Source organism: Bufo bufo, chromosome 5 (genome assembly GCF_905171765.1).
Source record: "Bufo bufo chromosome 5, aBufBuf1.1, whole genome shotgun sequence".
In the NCBI taxonomy this organism is placed as follows: domain Eukaryota; kingdom Metazoa; phylum Chordata; class Amphibia; order Anura; family Bufonidae; genus Bufo; species Bufo bufo.
This window is the reverse complement of record NC_053393.1, coordinates 528,167,180-528,180,000: the sequence shown is the minus strand read 5'-3', so window position 1 is coordinate 528,180,000 and position 12,821 is coordinate 528,167,180. Positions and strand designations below refer to the sequence as shown.

General features: G+C 42.4%; 1 protein-coding gene across 1 annotated transcript in view; it reads right to left on the bottom strand.

The window, feature by feature from the left end:
* Positions 1 to 2,255: 2,255 nt before the first annotated feature.
* Positions 2,256 to 12,821, bottom strand: part of VPS50 (VPS50 subunit of EARP/GARPII complex) — a 195,183-nt gene continuing 184,617 nt past the window's right edge. The window contains exons 26-28 of the mRNA XM_040431195.1: positions 5,011 to 5,132; positions 4,130 to 4,319; positions 2,256 to 2,863 (exon numbers count right to left, since the gene is read on the bottom strand). Coding sequence (XP_040287129.1) covers positions 2,744 to 2,863; positions 4,130 to 4,319; positions 5,011 to 5,132 — 432 coding nt within the window. The 3' untranslated portion in view covers positions 2,256 to 2,743. The remainder of the gene's footprint in view (positions 2,864 to 4,129; positions 4,320 to 5,010; positions 5,133 to 12,821) is intronic.

The following is a 12,821-nucleotide window of genomic DNA, read 5'->3' as shown; positions in this document are numbered from 1 at the left end:
CCCCCATTGCTCCTAGAGACTCATTTGCACATATTAAAACATCATCTTTCTCAGCAATGCGGGCACATATGAACATGGGACCAACACAGATGCCTTCAGCTGCCAAGTGCACATGTAACAGGTCAGACCGTCTTCTCAGCGCTCATCGACCTCTGACCCCTACTTAAACAAGCACAAGCCTCGTTGTAGGTTTGTCATTAGTGTTTTATTTCGCAGCCAGGTTTCCCATTAATCTCTTCATTTAGATTTGACAGTTTCATTTACTGTGGAAAGCGTTTACAAAAGGCAGCTGGCACGACAGTCCGATAGCTGAACATGAAGCAATTAAATAAAGAGTGAAAAAAAAAAAAAATCCGACAGACAAAAAAAAGAAAATGATTGCGGCTAAGAAATTAATATCCCAAACAATTCAGATTTACATATTAATATTGAAGTTAGACTGACAAAGAATAACCGTGACCAGAATATACAGACTTTATAGACTTACAGCAAAGTCAAATTGACTCTACAGGGCATCCTGAAAAAAAATAAAACAGGAAGCAGGGGAATTAACTCAGGGGCGAGAACATTCAGTGGATGTGGCATCAACCACTAGCTCAGTTACCAAGATTGGATAAGTACAGTAAAATCATGTTAACTCTACAGGCCAACCAGATAAAGAGGAAATAAACAGGAAGTGACTAAGCAAGGGCGTTAACTCAGCTCTTCGGGGGCGGGAACATTCAGTGGATGTGGCATTACCCAGTAGCTTAGTTTACCTAGATAGGTCAAGTACAATAAAATCATATAAACTCTACATACAGGGCATTCTGACAAAGAAGAAATAAAGAGGAAGTGTCCAAGCAGTGTCTCTGCTCTTCAGGGGTGGGCACATTCACTTTTCTAAATAGGGAAATTTTCCTTTAAAATATGAAACTTCTAAAACTTGCACTTATTAGGGGAGATGCTAATATGATTCACATACTGTATGTGCATTTAGAGGTAAAGAAGTGATCACAGTTACAAGATTTTTTGGGAATGTAATTATAGGGTACGGAATGGATAACACCAAGGGCATATAGACTGTATTCAAGTGCTCTGCATTTGGAAAATACTTTATGTGTATTGTCCCTTTAAATGTAACATTTTATGACTTGGGGGGGATTGGAGGGAAGAGGAATAAAGAGGATTGAAAGGTCACATGTAGAGTAGAACATGTGTCTAAATTAAAGGGGAAGTATAGGAAAAACAGTACTGTTTTTACCGAAAACTGTGCCATTCTTGTCTAAAAGTTGTGAATAGTATTGCAATATTCAACTGAATGTAGCTGATCTGCAATACCAGACACAGCCCGTGGTCAACAGCGGCGCTGTTTCGGGAAGACAACAGACAAGTTCTCCTTGTCTTATAAGAGCTCCATGGCAGAAGAACCTCATGTGTGTGGTTTACCTAGAAGCTATAATAGATGCCTTCACAGGATTTTAGGAAGCTCAGATATGGGAACTTGCATGTAAGGGCCTCATTAAAAGAGAACCAGTCATCACAATATTCCCCTAAAATTACAACATCAGTGTATTAGCTTAATGGATAACAGTCACACCCACAAGACTGCCCCTAAAGAACCAAACAGAGGGGACTGAAGAGAAAGCACTTGGTGCATCACATGATCCCTCTCGACCAGTCAACAGACCATGAGATGTATTTCTGACTTTTCTTTTTGAAGCAATGTGGACTGTTTGTTACATGGTCACATGACTCTTTTCAAGCTGCTGACTGGCTCATAGGGATCATGTGATACATCATGTGACGCCACAGAAAAGCCGCTTCTCCCTTTGGGGGAGGTGTTTAGTGGGTGCAACTATACTCACTAATAGAACAGAATAAGAGGTCCCTTTAAATGGTTCACATATTTAGGATGCCTGCAGTTTAAAGGGAACCTGTCACCGGGATTTTGTGCATAGAGCTGAGGACATGGGTTTCTAGATGGCTGCTAGCACATCCGCAATACCCAGTCCCCATAGCTCTGTGTGCTTTTATTGTGTAAAAAACCCGATTTGATACATAATCAAATTAACCTGAGATGAGTCCTGTACGTGAGATGAGTCAGGGACAGGACTCATCTCAGGTTAATTTGCATATGTATCAAATCGGGTTTTTTTACACAATAAAAGCACACAGAGCTATGGGGACTGGGTATTGCGGATGTGCTAGCAGCCATCTAGCAACCCATGTCCTCAGCTCTATACACAAAATCCCGGTGACAGGTTCCCTTTAAGGGGGGGATTTACAATGTGATTATTAAATATTTTAGCTCAGAAATTGTTTCAAATTTTACGTCTCTCTCGCCACACTGGAGGGTCATAGCGAGGCGACGTGGCTTCCCATAGAAAGACAGAATTACCGTACCTCACGCCAGTCACTGCTGGAAAACGAGGTATGGCTTGCTTTCCTGGAGCACGGGTTGCGAAATGTGTCAAATTTATTAAGAGGTCTGAGCCTCTTTGGTGCCTCTTGCTCCTTCGCACTTTATGAAGCGCCAGTCTTCCCCCATAATTAAAATCTCAGCAGATTCCACACAGAAAAAACTTACAAACCAACAGAAATAAGAAAGCTTTCCTTATACACCTGTACAAATAAAATATAATGTGACGAGGGCGATACTTTTTCAGACACGAGAAGGATGCGTTTTGCATGATTATACGTATTTATTACAATCCAGCGGTGGCACTTCTGCGCTAGATCAGATCCGCCAGGTCCTTGGGAATTATCTTTTGGGCCGGTCCATGTCGTCTATAGCTGCCAGCAGCTTCTGCCTGGCCTTTTTGTTTATGTGGGATCCAAGGCAAACGTTTACCAGGTTGGTGAGCTGCTTGGTGGAATATTCCTAGTGCAAAAGAGACAAGCGAGGGTTAAAATAATGTGTCAATGAAGAGTAAATATTATCATTGTTAAAGGGATATTCCGGTCATAAGCAATTATCACCGATCCAATGGGCAGGTACGGGCAAACTCTTCCTGGCTGCTATCTTGCAGGTGAGGGAACCAGGGTCCTTGATGTAGCAGTAATCACCTATCCAGTGCAGAGGTCATAATTGCTTATGAACGGAATACCCCTTTAAGGAGGACACTGCTGACATAGTATGTAGAGCTGCACAGATAATGCTTACGGCCTAATTCCCGTAATCAACTGAACTGCTATCAGATTGTCGACCAAGAGCCTGGCCACCACATTCTGATCCTCACACCCTGAAAATGCAATGGCCTCAGGATATGCCACCACTTTGTGTTGGAAAAACATCTATAAAGGGGTTGTCAGGTTCAGAAAACCCATGTTTTCACACCCTTTTAGGAAAATCTAAGTTAAAAGAGGGGTCCACCAGTAAGGACCCTCGGCTACTAGGTCATTCTGCCTGGAGGACTCAATACATTCTTCCATTACTAATAATTCACTATTAGGATATCTGAAAAAGAAGGTTTTTCTTTTATGCACCTCTGTCAGCATGATCAACCATCTTAAACCAGTTAGGGCGCATCATGCTGATAAGAACCATAGCTTTATTATGAATATCCATGGCCTCATTGCTGAGAAAAAACACAATTTTACTTATATGCAAGTAACCAAACTGGAGCACTGGGGGGCTGGCTAAATCCCTCGGAGCACCAGTTTCTTACACCTCTTCACCTTCAGTCCCTCCTGCTTTTTCCCTGGACTGACAGCGCTAGACATCGGGTATAGCCATGTCTTCTTTGCCTGCTCTCCCAGTTTCAGTGCTTGCTTTGTGTTCTCCTGCTGCTCTTCAAGCGCTGAGACCTGTCACCTGTGCCGTGCTATATATCCTGATCTCAGCGCTTGATCAGTGTATCTTCTACTGCATTGAGCAAGCAAGAGAGCAAATGGGAATCCTTCATTGTGGGCCTCATTCATTGTGCTCACCAGTCTGGATTATCGACAGGTTCTGCTAAAGATGGCCCATCAAGTAGACCCCCTGTACACAATGCAGGACATAACGGTGGTAATTGAGTTTATGGTCATTGTTTTGTAACCTCAGTGCAAGATCCAATTTGGTTTTGACCAAGGAAAGTTATGTTGAGGATCTCAGCGCCCACACAAAATGAAGACATTCGTTCTAAATCGCGGTGGAGAAGCTCACCCGGTGCTCCTTGATCCAGCGCTCCATGTCGTTCTCGGTCAGGTAATAGGCTTTGATGTAAGTCTCCACGAATTCCTTATCAGGGATTGGCCGGATGTCAGTCAACTTCTCCAGTTTCATCAGGAATTGCTGGAAATCGAGCTGCATCAGAGCTCGGCCCTCGTTGCTGCACTTCTTCACATTGGCATAACTAGAGGAGATGAAAGAGCAGAAACAAGCAATAAATCTTTAGGGCGAGGGAAAATAATAACCGTACCAGCCACAGCCAACATCTGGACACCAACTGGATAAACAGCTTATGGCTGCGTGTGTTGGCCGGCTGGAGACCATTCTTCGAAAAAAAGCCCAGTATCTCTGAGTGGCTACTTACTACTTAATGCTGAGGATCTCCAGCTTCTGTGAAACTACCCCTCCAAGCATGCCATGACTTTCTGTCTGCTTGCAGCCACCACTAGGGGAGGCACATTGCAAACAGATTTAAACAGTTTCCATTGAATGCAGCAATAAAACCAGATGCAGTGTGCTCCCCCTAGTAGCGGCTAGGAGCTATAACCCGCAAGACCCCAAAATAAACATAGCGCCAGGTCAGGCAAGCATGATGCCGCTCCATTCACCTCTATGGGAGTGCCGGAGACAGTAGAGTACAGCCCTTGGCTATATCCGCAACTCCCGTAGAGATGAATGAAGCGCCAGTGTGCATGCTCAACCTACCGCTACGTTCATTTTGGAGGGGAAGCCAGGGATAGGAGACCAGAATACCCCTTTACTGGGGAATATATAAGACGATGTATCTTACAAAGCCTCAGAAAATGCATTTTCCCTTTACCCGGTGGGGTCACTGCTCATTCATCACTTCCGGTGTATGTAATAATGACATTTACCCTTCCACCAGCGTCCTATTGGCGAGCCGGATGCAGTGTTCCCACAGGATGTTGGAGACGGGAAGAGGGATCCGGACGTGTTTCGAGAGATCTGACAACTTCTTATTAAACCGCTCAAATTCCTGTAACACAACAAAGTCAGAATGACTATCCCGTCACACGGCAAGAGCCTTCATTTACTGTACTGACATACAGTGCACATAACATGTTACGTGTCAAATTAACGTTTGCTACATTTGTACACCCTATCAGCAGATGTACAGTGCAGGACTACCAGTCTTAAAGGGGTTCTCTGGAATTTTAAAACAATGGCCCATGCTCAGGATAGGCTACCAATACCAGATTGGCAGAGATCCTGCACCCTGCAGACTCGTCGACTAGCTGTTTGGGAGTTACTTTGGCACTGGAACTACACAATAACGGAGCTGGTTATTACAGCACTGCTGCCATCGAAGTGAATGGGCGCTGAAGCTACTCCTGAACAGCAGAATGGTGGGGGTGTTGGACCCCAGCCGATGTAATATTGATGGCCTCTCCTAAGGTCAGGCCACCAATATACACCTTTAGATGTGAATTACTGCCATTTTAAAGGATATGTACACCTTTGGGGGCAATTAAATTTTTATTATTGCATTGTACTCATTTTGAGCTAAAAAATTTTTTTTTTAAATTGGTCTTTATTAAAAATATGTAGCCCCTTTTTCTGTACAGAACTGAGATGCTGTAGTAACAGCCAGTGGATTTTCTGTCTTTTCCGTCATCTGGGGAGCAGACAGGCTCCTTATCTTTGCTCTCTAACATTATAACCACTCATTGTAGCTCAATCCTTATCTTACTGATAAGGATGTGGCTTAAATAAGTGTTTATGGACATTTAGTAGTTTAGAGATATGGTTTATTAGATGACCTGCGCAAAGTTAAAAGTATGGATGGAGTACAGTTAACACTCCTGTTTTCTGAGATTTCTGAGTTGTGTTATCTAATCTAAGCAAACACCTTCAATTGCTTTTCAATGGCTTTTGTCTCAAGATAACGCGATGAGTTAAGAAATTTGAGTTAAGAGCTGGAGTGCTAACCCTGCTACATCTGTACCAGTCACACAGCTAGAAAAACAGTAAACCCTTTGTGACAGAACAGCTCAATATTTTTAATAAAGGCCAATTGAAAAAAATGTTTTTAGCCAAAAAATGAGTAACATGCAATCATAAAATAAATAGTCTCCGAAAGGTGTACATAGCCTTTAAAGCAGGGGTGCACAACTTTTTCTGGTTGGGGGCCACATTGTCAGAGTGAAGGAATCCCAAGGGCCAAAAATAAAAAGTTAAAGGGGTATTACTAACTGAAATACTGTATTTATGGCGTATTATACATACAGTATATACCATAACACTCTGGTTACACCTCCAGGATTCCCATCGAATGGGAGATTACATGAAAAATGCATGTGAGCAGCCACAAGACATACATCTCTGTCACCAGATGGTTGGGGGACGCACAGAATATCGAGGGCCACAGGTTGTTCACCCCTGCTTTGAAGGGGCTGTCTGGTCTTAAAGACTCCTTTACATATACCCTGGAAAGGCATATGAACGTCATAGAGGGGGATTCCTAGCCCCTCTATGAGTCAGGGCAGAAAGCCAATCACATTGAAAGAATTGTTGTTTCATGCTCCACCCCCTTGGGGGTTTTGATGATGTCTGTGATCAAAGCAGCTGTTTCTGCGTCCCTGGCCAGTTCATACAATGAGTATTTTGATGTTAGCCATGAATCTCTAGAATAGGAAAACCTCTTTAAAAGGGGTATCCAACAAAAAGTATTATTGTAATATACATGCAATAGAAAATATTGTTTGGCTTTTTATATATATTAATTTTCCTCTCTGGTAGCGCCCCCTGCTGTTTATCCTTCTAGTCCACCTTCTCCTGCATTCAGCGGTGGACACAAATGCTCAGTAGCCTCCCTTCATCTCCTCGCAGTGTCGGGGTAGTGATCTCACAATGACGTGGCCCAGATACCTTTCATTCATTCCTACTTCATCATTCATAGAGTCAGGTCCATAAATATTGGGACATCGACATAATTGTAACATTTTTGGCTCTATACACCACCACAATGGATTTGAAATTAAACAAACTAGATGTGCTTTAACTGCAGACTGTCAGCTTTAATTTGAGGGTATATACATCCAAATCAGGTGAACGGTGTAGGAATTACAACAGTTTGCATATGTGCCTCCCACTTGTTAAGGAACCAAAAGTAATGGGACAATTGGTTTCTCAGCTGTTCCATGGCCAGGTGTGTGTTATTCCCTCATTATCCCAATTACAATGAGCAGATAAAAGGTCCAGAGGTCATTTCCAGTCTGCTATTTGCATTTGGAATCTGTTGCTGTCAACTCTCAAGATGAGATCCAAAGAGCTGTCACTATCAGTGAAGCAAGCCATCATTAGGCTGAAAAAAACAAAACAAACCCATCAGAGAGATAGCAAAAACATTAGACGTGGCCAAAACAACTGTTTATAACATTCTTAAAAAGAAGGAACGCACCGGTGAGCTCAGCAACACCAAAAGACCCGGAAGACCACGGAAAGCAACTGTGGTGGATGACCGAATAATTATTTCCCTGGTGAAGAAAACACCCTTCACAACAGTTGGCCAGATCAAGAACACTCTCCAGGAGGTAGGTGTATGTGTGTCAAAGTCAACAATCAAGAGAAGACTTCACCAGAGTGAATACAGAGGGTTTACCACAAGATGTAAACCATTGGTGAGCCTCAAAAACAGGAAGGCCAGATTAGAGTTTGCCAAACGACATCTAAAAAAGCCTTCACAGTTCTGGAACAACATCCTATGGACAGATGAGACCAAGATCAACTTGTACCAGAGTGATGGGAAGAGAAGAGTATGGAGAAGGAAAGGAACTGCTCATGATCGTAAGCATACCACCTCATCAGTGAAGCATGGTGGTGGTAGTGTCATGGCGTGGACATGTATGGCTGCCAATGGAACTGCTTCTCTTGTATTTATTGATGATGTGACTGCTGACAAAAGCAGCAGGATGAATTCTGAAGTGTTTCAGGCAATATTATCTGCTCATATTCAGCCAAATGCTTCAGAACTCATTGGACGGCGCTTCACAGTGCAGATGGACAATGACCCAAAGCATACTGCAGAAGCAACCAAAGAGTTTTTTAAGGGGAAGAAGTGGAATGTTCTGCAATGGCCAAGTCAATCACCGGACCTGAATCCGATTGAGCATGCATTTCACTTGCTGAAGACAAAACTAAAGGGAAAATGCCCCAAGAACAAGCAGGAACTGAAGACAGTTGCAGTAGAGGCCTGGCAGAGCATCACCAGGGATGAAACCCAGCGTCTGGTGATGTCTATGCGTTCCAGACATCAGGCTGTAATTGACTGCAAAGGATTTGCAACCAAGTATTAAAAAGTGAAAGTTTGATTTATGATTATTATTCTGTCCCATTACTTTTGGTCCCTTAACAAGTGGGAGGCACACATGCAAACTGTTGTAATTCCTGCACCGTTCACCTGATTTGGATGTAAATACCCTCAAATTAAAGCTGACAGTCTGCAGGTAAAGCACATCTTGTTTGTTTCATTTCAAATCCATTGTGGTGGTGTATAGAGCCAAAAATGTTAGAATTGCGTCTATGTCCCAATATTTATGGACCTGACTGTACATATATTGCTCTATCTCTCTATAGACAGTGGAGAAAGGAAATTCATAAAAGCCTTGTTGATCCACCAGGAAGACCTAAAGTTTCGGGAATAAATTCAGTCACAAGTAGGCTGACGGAATATGTAGATTATTATTTACAAAAATATGTAATTACCACAGCCTCATACCTGCGAGACACGGGTGATGTGTTAAAGGTAATAACATTTTTTGGATCATTCACTGAGAATTCGTACTTAGCTACAGTAGACGTTATGTCCTTATACACGATAATTCCAAAGGAAAAAGGGTTAATGGCAGTTCAGGGTCAATTGGAGAGTAATCATAGCATTTCTGGAGCACAGGGTGAATTTTTAATTGAGTGTATTGATTGTTGTTTAAGTCACAATTTTTTTTGGTTTATGGATAATTTTTATTTACAGTTGACTGGTACGGCGATGGGGGCGAAATTTGCCCCCAGTTTCGCTAATTTGTTCATGGCTGCCTGGGAAGGAGAATTTATCAACCCCCATATTGAATGTAAAATAGGATAAGGGTAAACTGTGTTTATGGAAATGGTTTATTGATGATTGCCTGATAATCTGAGAGGGAGAATTATTGGGGCTAGAGAATTTCTTGCGAAATATAAATACTAATTGCTGGAATTTAAATTTCACTACTACCATAAGTCCAGTGAGTATCAATTTTCTGGACCTCACTGTATTTGGGGAGAATAATGTGTTAAAGACCAAGGCATATTTCAAACCCACGGACGTAAATCCATATATTGACACCACAAGTTGTCATTAAGGTCCGTGGATTGAAAATATTCCAAAGGGACAATTCAAAAGAATCCATCGAAATTGTAGAGATAGAAACCTATAGAAAACAGAGCGACATAATCCAGAAGCGCTTTTTGGAAAAAGGATATAGGAAAAAAAAAATCTCGAGAAATGTAGGAAAGAAATAGAGGCTGAAGCGGATGGGTGTATCAATGATGAGAAAAAACAAAGTAAGAAAGATAATGAATTCTCCTTTAATACCCAATTTAAATGTAATGCGGGTTAAAAATGCTATAAAGAAAAATTGGTCGGTTTTAAAAAATGATCCTGTGCTGGGGGAAGTTCTTCCAGCCCATCCAGATTTTATATTTAGGAAGGCACCCAACTTGAAAGATCAGCTTGTTCACAGCTGTCTGCCTTTAAAAAAAGAAGGTGGTAAAAAACATGTGTTCACATGGTGCGGTTTTTGTATGCCATGTAAAAATCATCAGAAAAAAAGATAGAATGCGTAATATAACCAAAGTGGTGTCTAGAAGTAATGGTGGTACATTTAGGATTGAAGGTGAAATGATGGGGGTCGTCTACATGCTGGAGTGCCCATGTGGACTCCTGTATGTAGGACGAACCGTGAGAAAATTAAAAACCCGTATACAGGAACATGTTAGAAATATAAAAAAAGGACTCGAGAAACATCGTGTGCCGGCACATTTCCAAAAAGTACACAATAAAAATCCATTAGGGTTAAAGTTTGTGGGAGTCGAGTGAGTGATAAATAAATGGCGAGGGGAGGATCCAATCGCCAAGATAAATCGCTGTGAGGTAGAGTGGATCTATAAATTGGGCACTCTGCAACCTTCGGGGCTAAATGTGGATTTTGATTTGAAACCCTGTGTGGTATAAAAAGAAATGTGTCGTGCATGCCGAGAAAGAACTATTTTGCATGTATTTGTGTTTTTCATATAAAATTATTATTTTATGTAAGAGGAGCATAGAATGGTAACAATATATAAATAATTAAATCCTTATAGTAGGTATAAACTGGATGGTGATTTTCTATTGGCCATATATGGACATGTGATTATGAAGTGGTAAGAATCGTCATTGTTAAGAGGGGATAGGAAGATTTTGCTTGATAGCAGTTATTTTAGGTGTATAAATGAGGATTTTTTTTTTTCGTATGTTTTTTTAAATTATTTTAATAATGTAATGTTGAAGATTTTAGATGGTTATTGTAATGGCTATGTAAATAAAGAGGATGTTAGGTAGGTGGAAGGAGGAGTTGAACTTGTGTATAAAAAGCACGCTCCTGATGGGCGGGATATTGTCACGCCCTGCCCTGTGGTTGTTCTGAGGAGATCTGTCAGAGTTGCTGCACGTGACTCGATCTGACAGTTTGTTTTGTTGTGGGTTTGAACAGAATCACACCTCCTCCCAGGTGTTGTTCTTTAGGTAATTGGTGAGGCTATTTATTCCTCCCTCTCCCTATAGCCTTTGCGGGTTATAGTTCTACCTTGTGTGAGCTGTGGAAGTTTGGTGGATCGTCTGCTCCAACACATCTCTAGATAAGTCCTTTTCCCTTTTGTGTCTATTTTTACTAGGCCCTTCGGTTGTTGAAGAAGCTGGGTGCCTCTTTCCCTCTTCCCTACAGCTGAGGGTTTGGTTCAGTGTGTTATAGCCTTAGGTACGTGGGCATGTGCATATCTACCATCGAAATATGCACATGGGCATAGCAGCTTAGGGAAAGTGTTTTAGGGATTGCTAGGAGGTGACTAGGCCCCAAATGCTAGGGAACAAAGGGGTCATTTTTTTTTTTTTTGCTTTGCCGTGTTCTGTTTCCTTCCATTATCTTACCTACCGTGACAGATATGCACCCCTGACGAAGCAAAGGTGAAACCTGGGTCGGGTAATAGACGGGAAACTGGTCAAATTGTTTGCTTGTATTCCTCTCAAGTTTGTGAGTATAATAAAAGCTGGTTTTAGAAAAAAAATCGATTGCAGTGCTTCACTATCTTTGCCTATCTGGTTTGACCAATACAGGAGAGGCGAATAGATGTGTGGCGTGAAAACAGTGATTGGCGTATTGATGAATATCAACACCTGCTGAGTTATTGGAGAGCAGGAGAAAGGATTACATACCATAGTGCTATCACGTAATAGGTAAAAAATACAGCTCTCACCTGCCCCTTCTCTGCTGTGAGCACGGAATAGCCGCACCAGGATGCGGATAACTTGAAATCCGAATGAAGAGCAAAAATCCAGCTCAGTTTCGCAGAGGTTAAAACGGTACTTTATTTAGGCGGTTAAAAATACATCCAGTAAGGGCTTACATCTCAGGTAGCCCGAAACGCGTAGACGAAGACTGGTTATACTGGATGTATTTTTAACCGCTTAAATAAAGTACCGTTTTAACCTCCGCGAAACGGAGCTGGATTTTTGCTCTTCATTTGGATACCATAGTGCTATGTATTAAGCCTCATACACATGCGCACTCATTCATTTCAATGGGGCTGCAAAAACTCCGGACAGCACACCGTGTGCTTTCCGCATCCATATGTCGTAAAAATGTGAACATGTCCTGTCCATTCCGCAGACAATAAACATTTTGACAATGGAGCCCATGGAAATTTCGGGATGCACACGGCCGGCATCCCTATTTTGCGGATGAATGATTCCACAATGATACCACAAAATACATACGGCTGTGTGCATTAGGCCTTAATCGAATCACTGGGGCTGTGTGCTAGGGACTGCCCACCCACTGCTGCTGCCCACCCACAGAGGGGGAAGAGACCAGAGCTATAGAGGGGTGAGTAACAAAGCCAACAAGGGTTAAAATGACACTGGAGAACAGCAATCTGTCCATTGATATAGTTTAAAATAATGCTGTGCATTATTCACGATTTTTTATTTTTTTTTCATTCGTTGGATAACCCAAACGCCTGCGCCCCTCACACTGATTTTACTTACCCGCACGGCCGCCACTGCTTCTCCCAGTGTGCAAATAAAAACATCCGATGTCGGGGCTGGGAGCCTCCCTAGCGGATGACGCTGGGGAGGTTGGTCCCCGTCTCGACCTGCCATTGGCTGCCGCCGCCCCCCGAGACTGAATGTTTTATACCGTGCAGCAGTGGCCGTGCAGGGACCGGGAGCGGTGCAGGGAGCGGGGAGCCAGGTAAGTAGAATCAGTGTGAGGGGGGCATTTCCAGCCTCGTATAAGTCCTTTAAGTTTGAAAACGTGTGGTCATGGGCGCTGCGTGCAGCTATGGTGATGTTACACTTACATCCTTAATAGATTTGCAGATGGGAACCAGTGTAATATATGGAGGCAGCATAGGACAAGTCCTGGAAACATGAGTG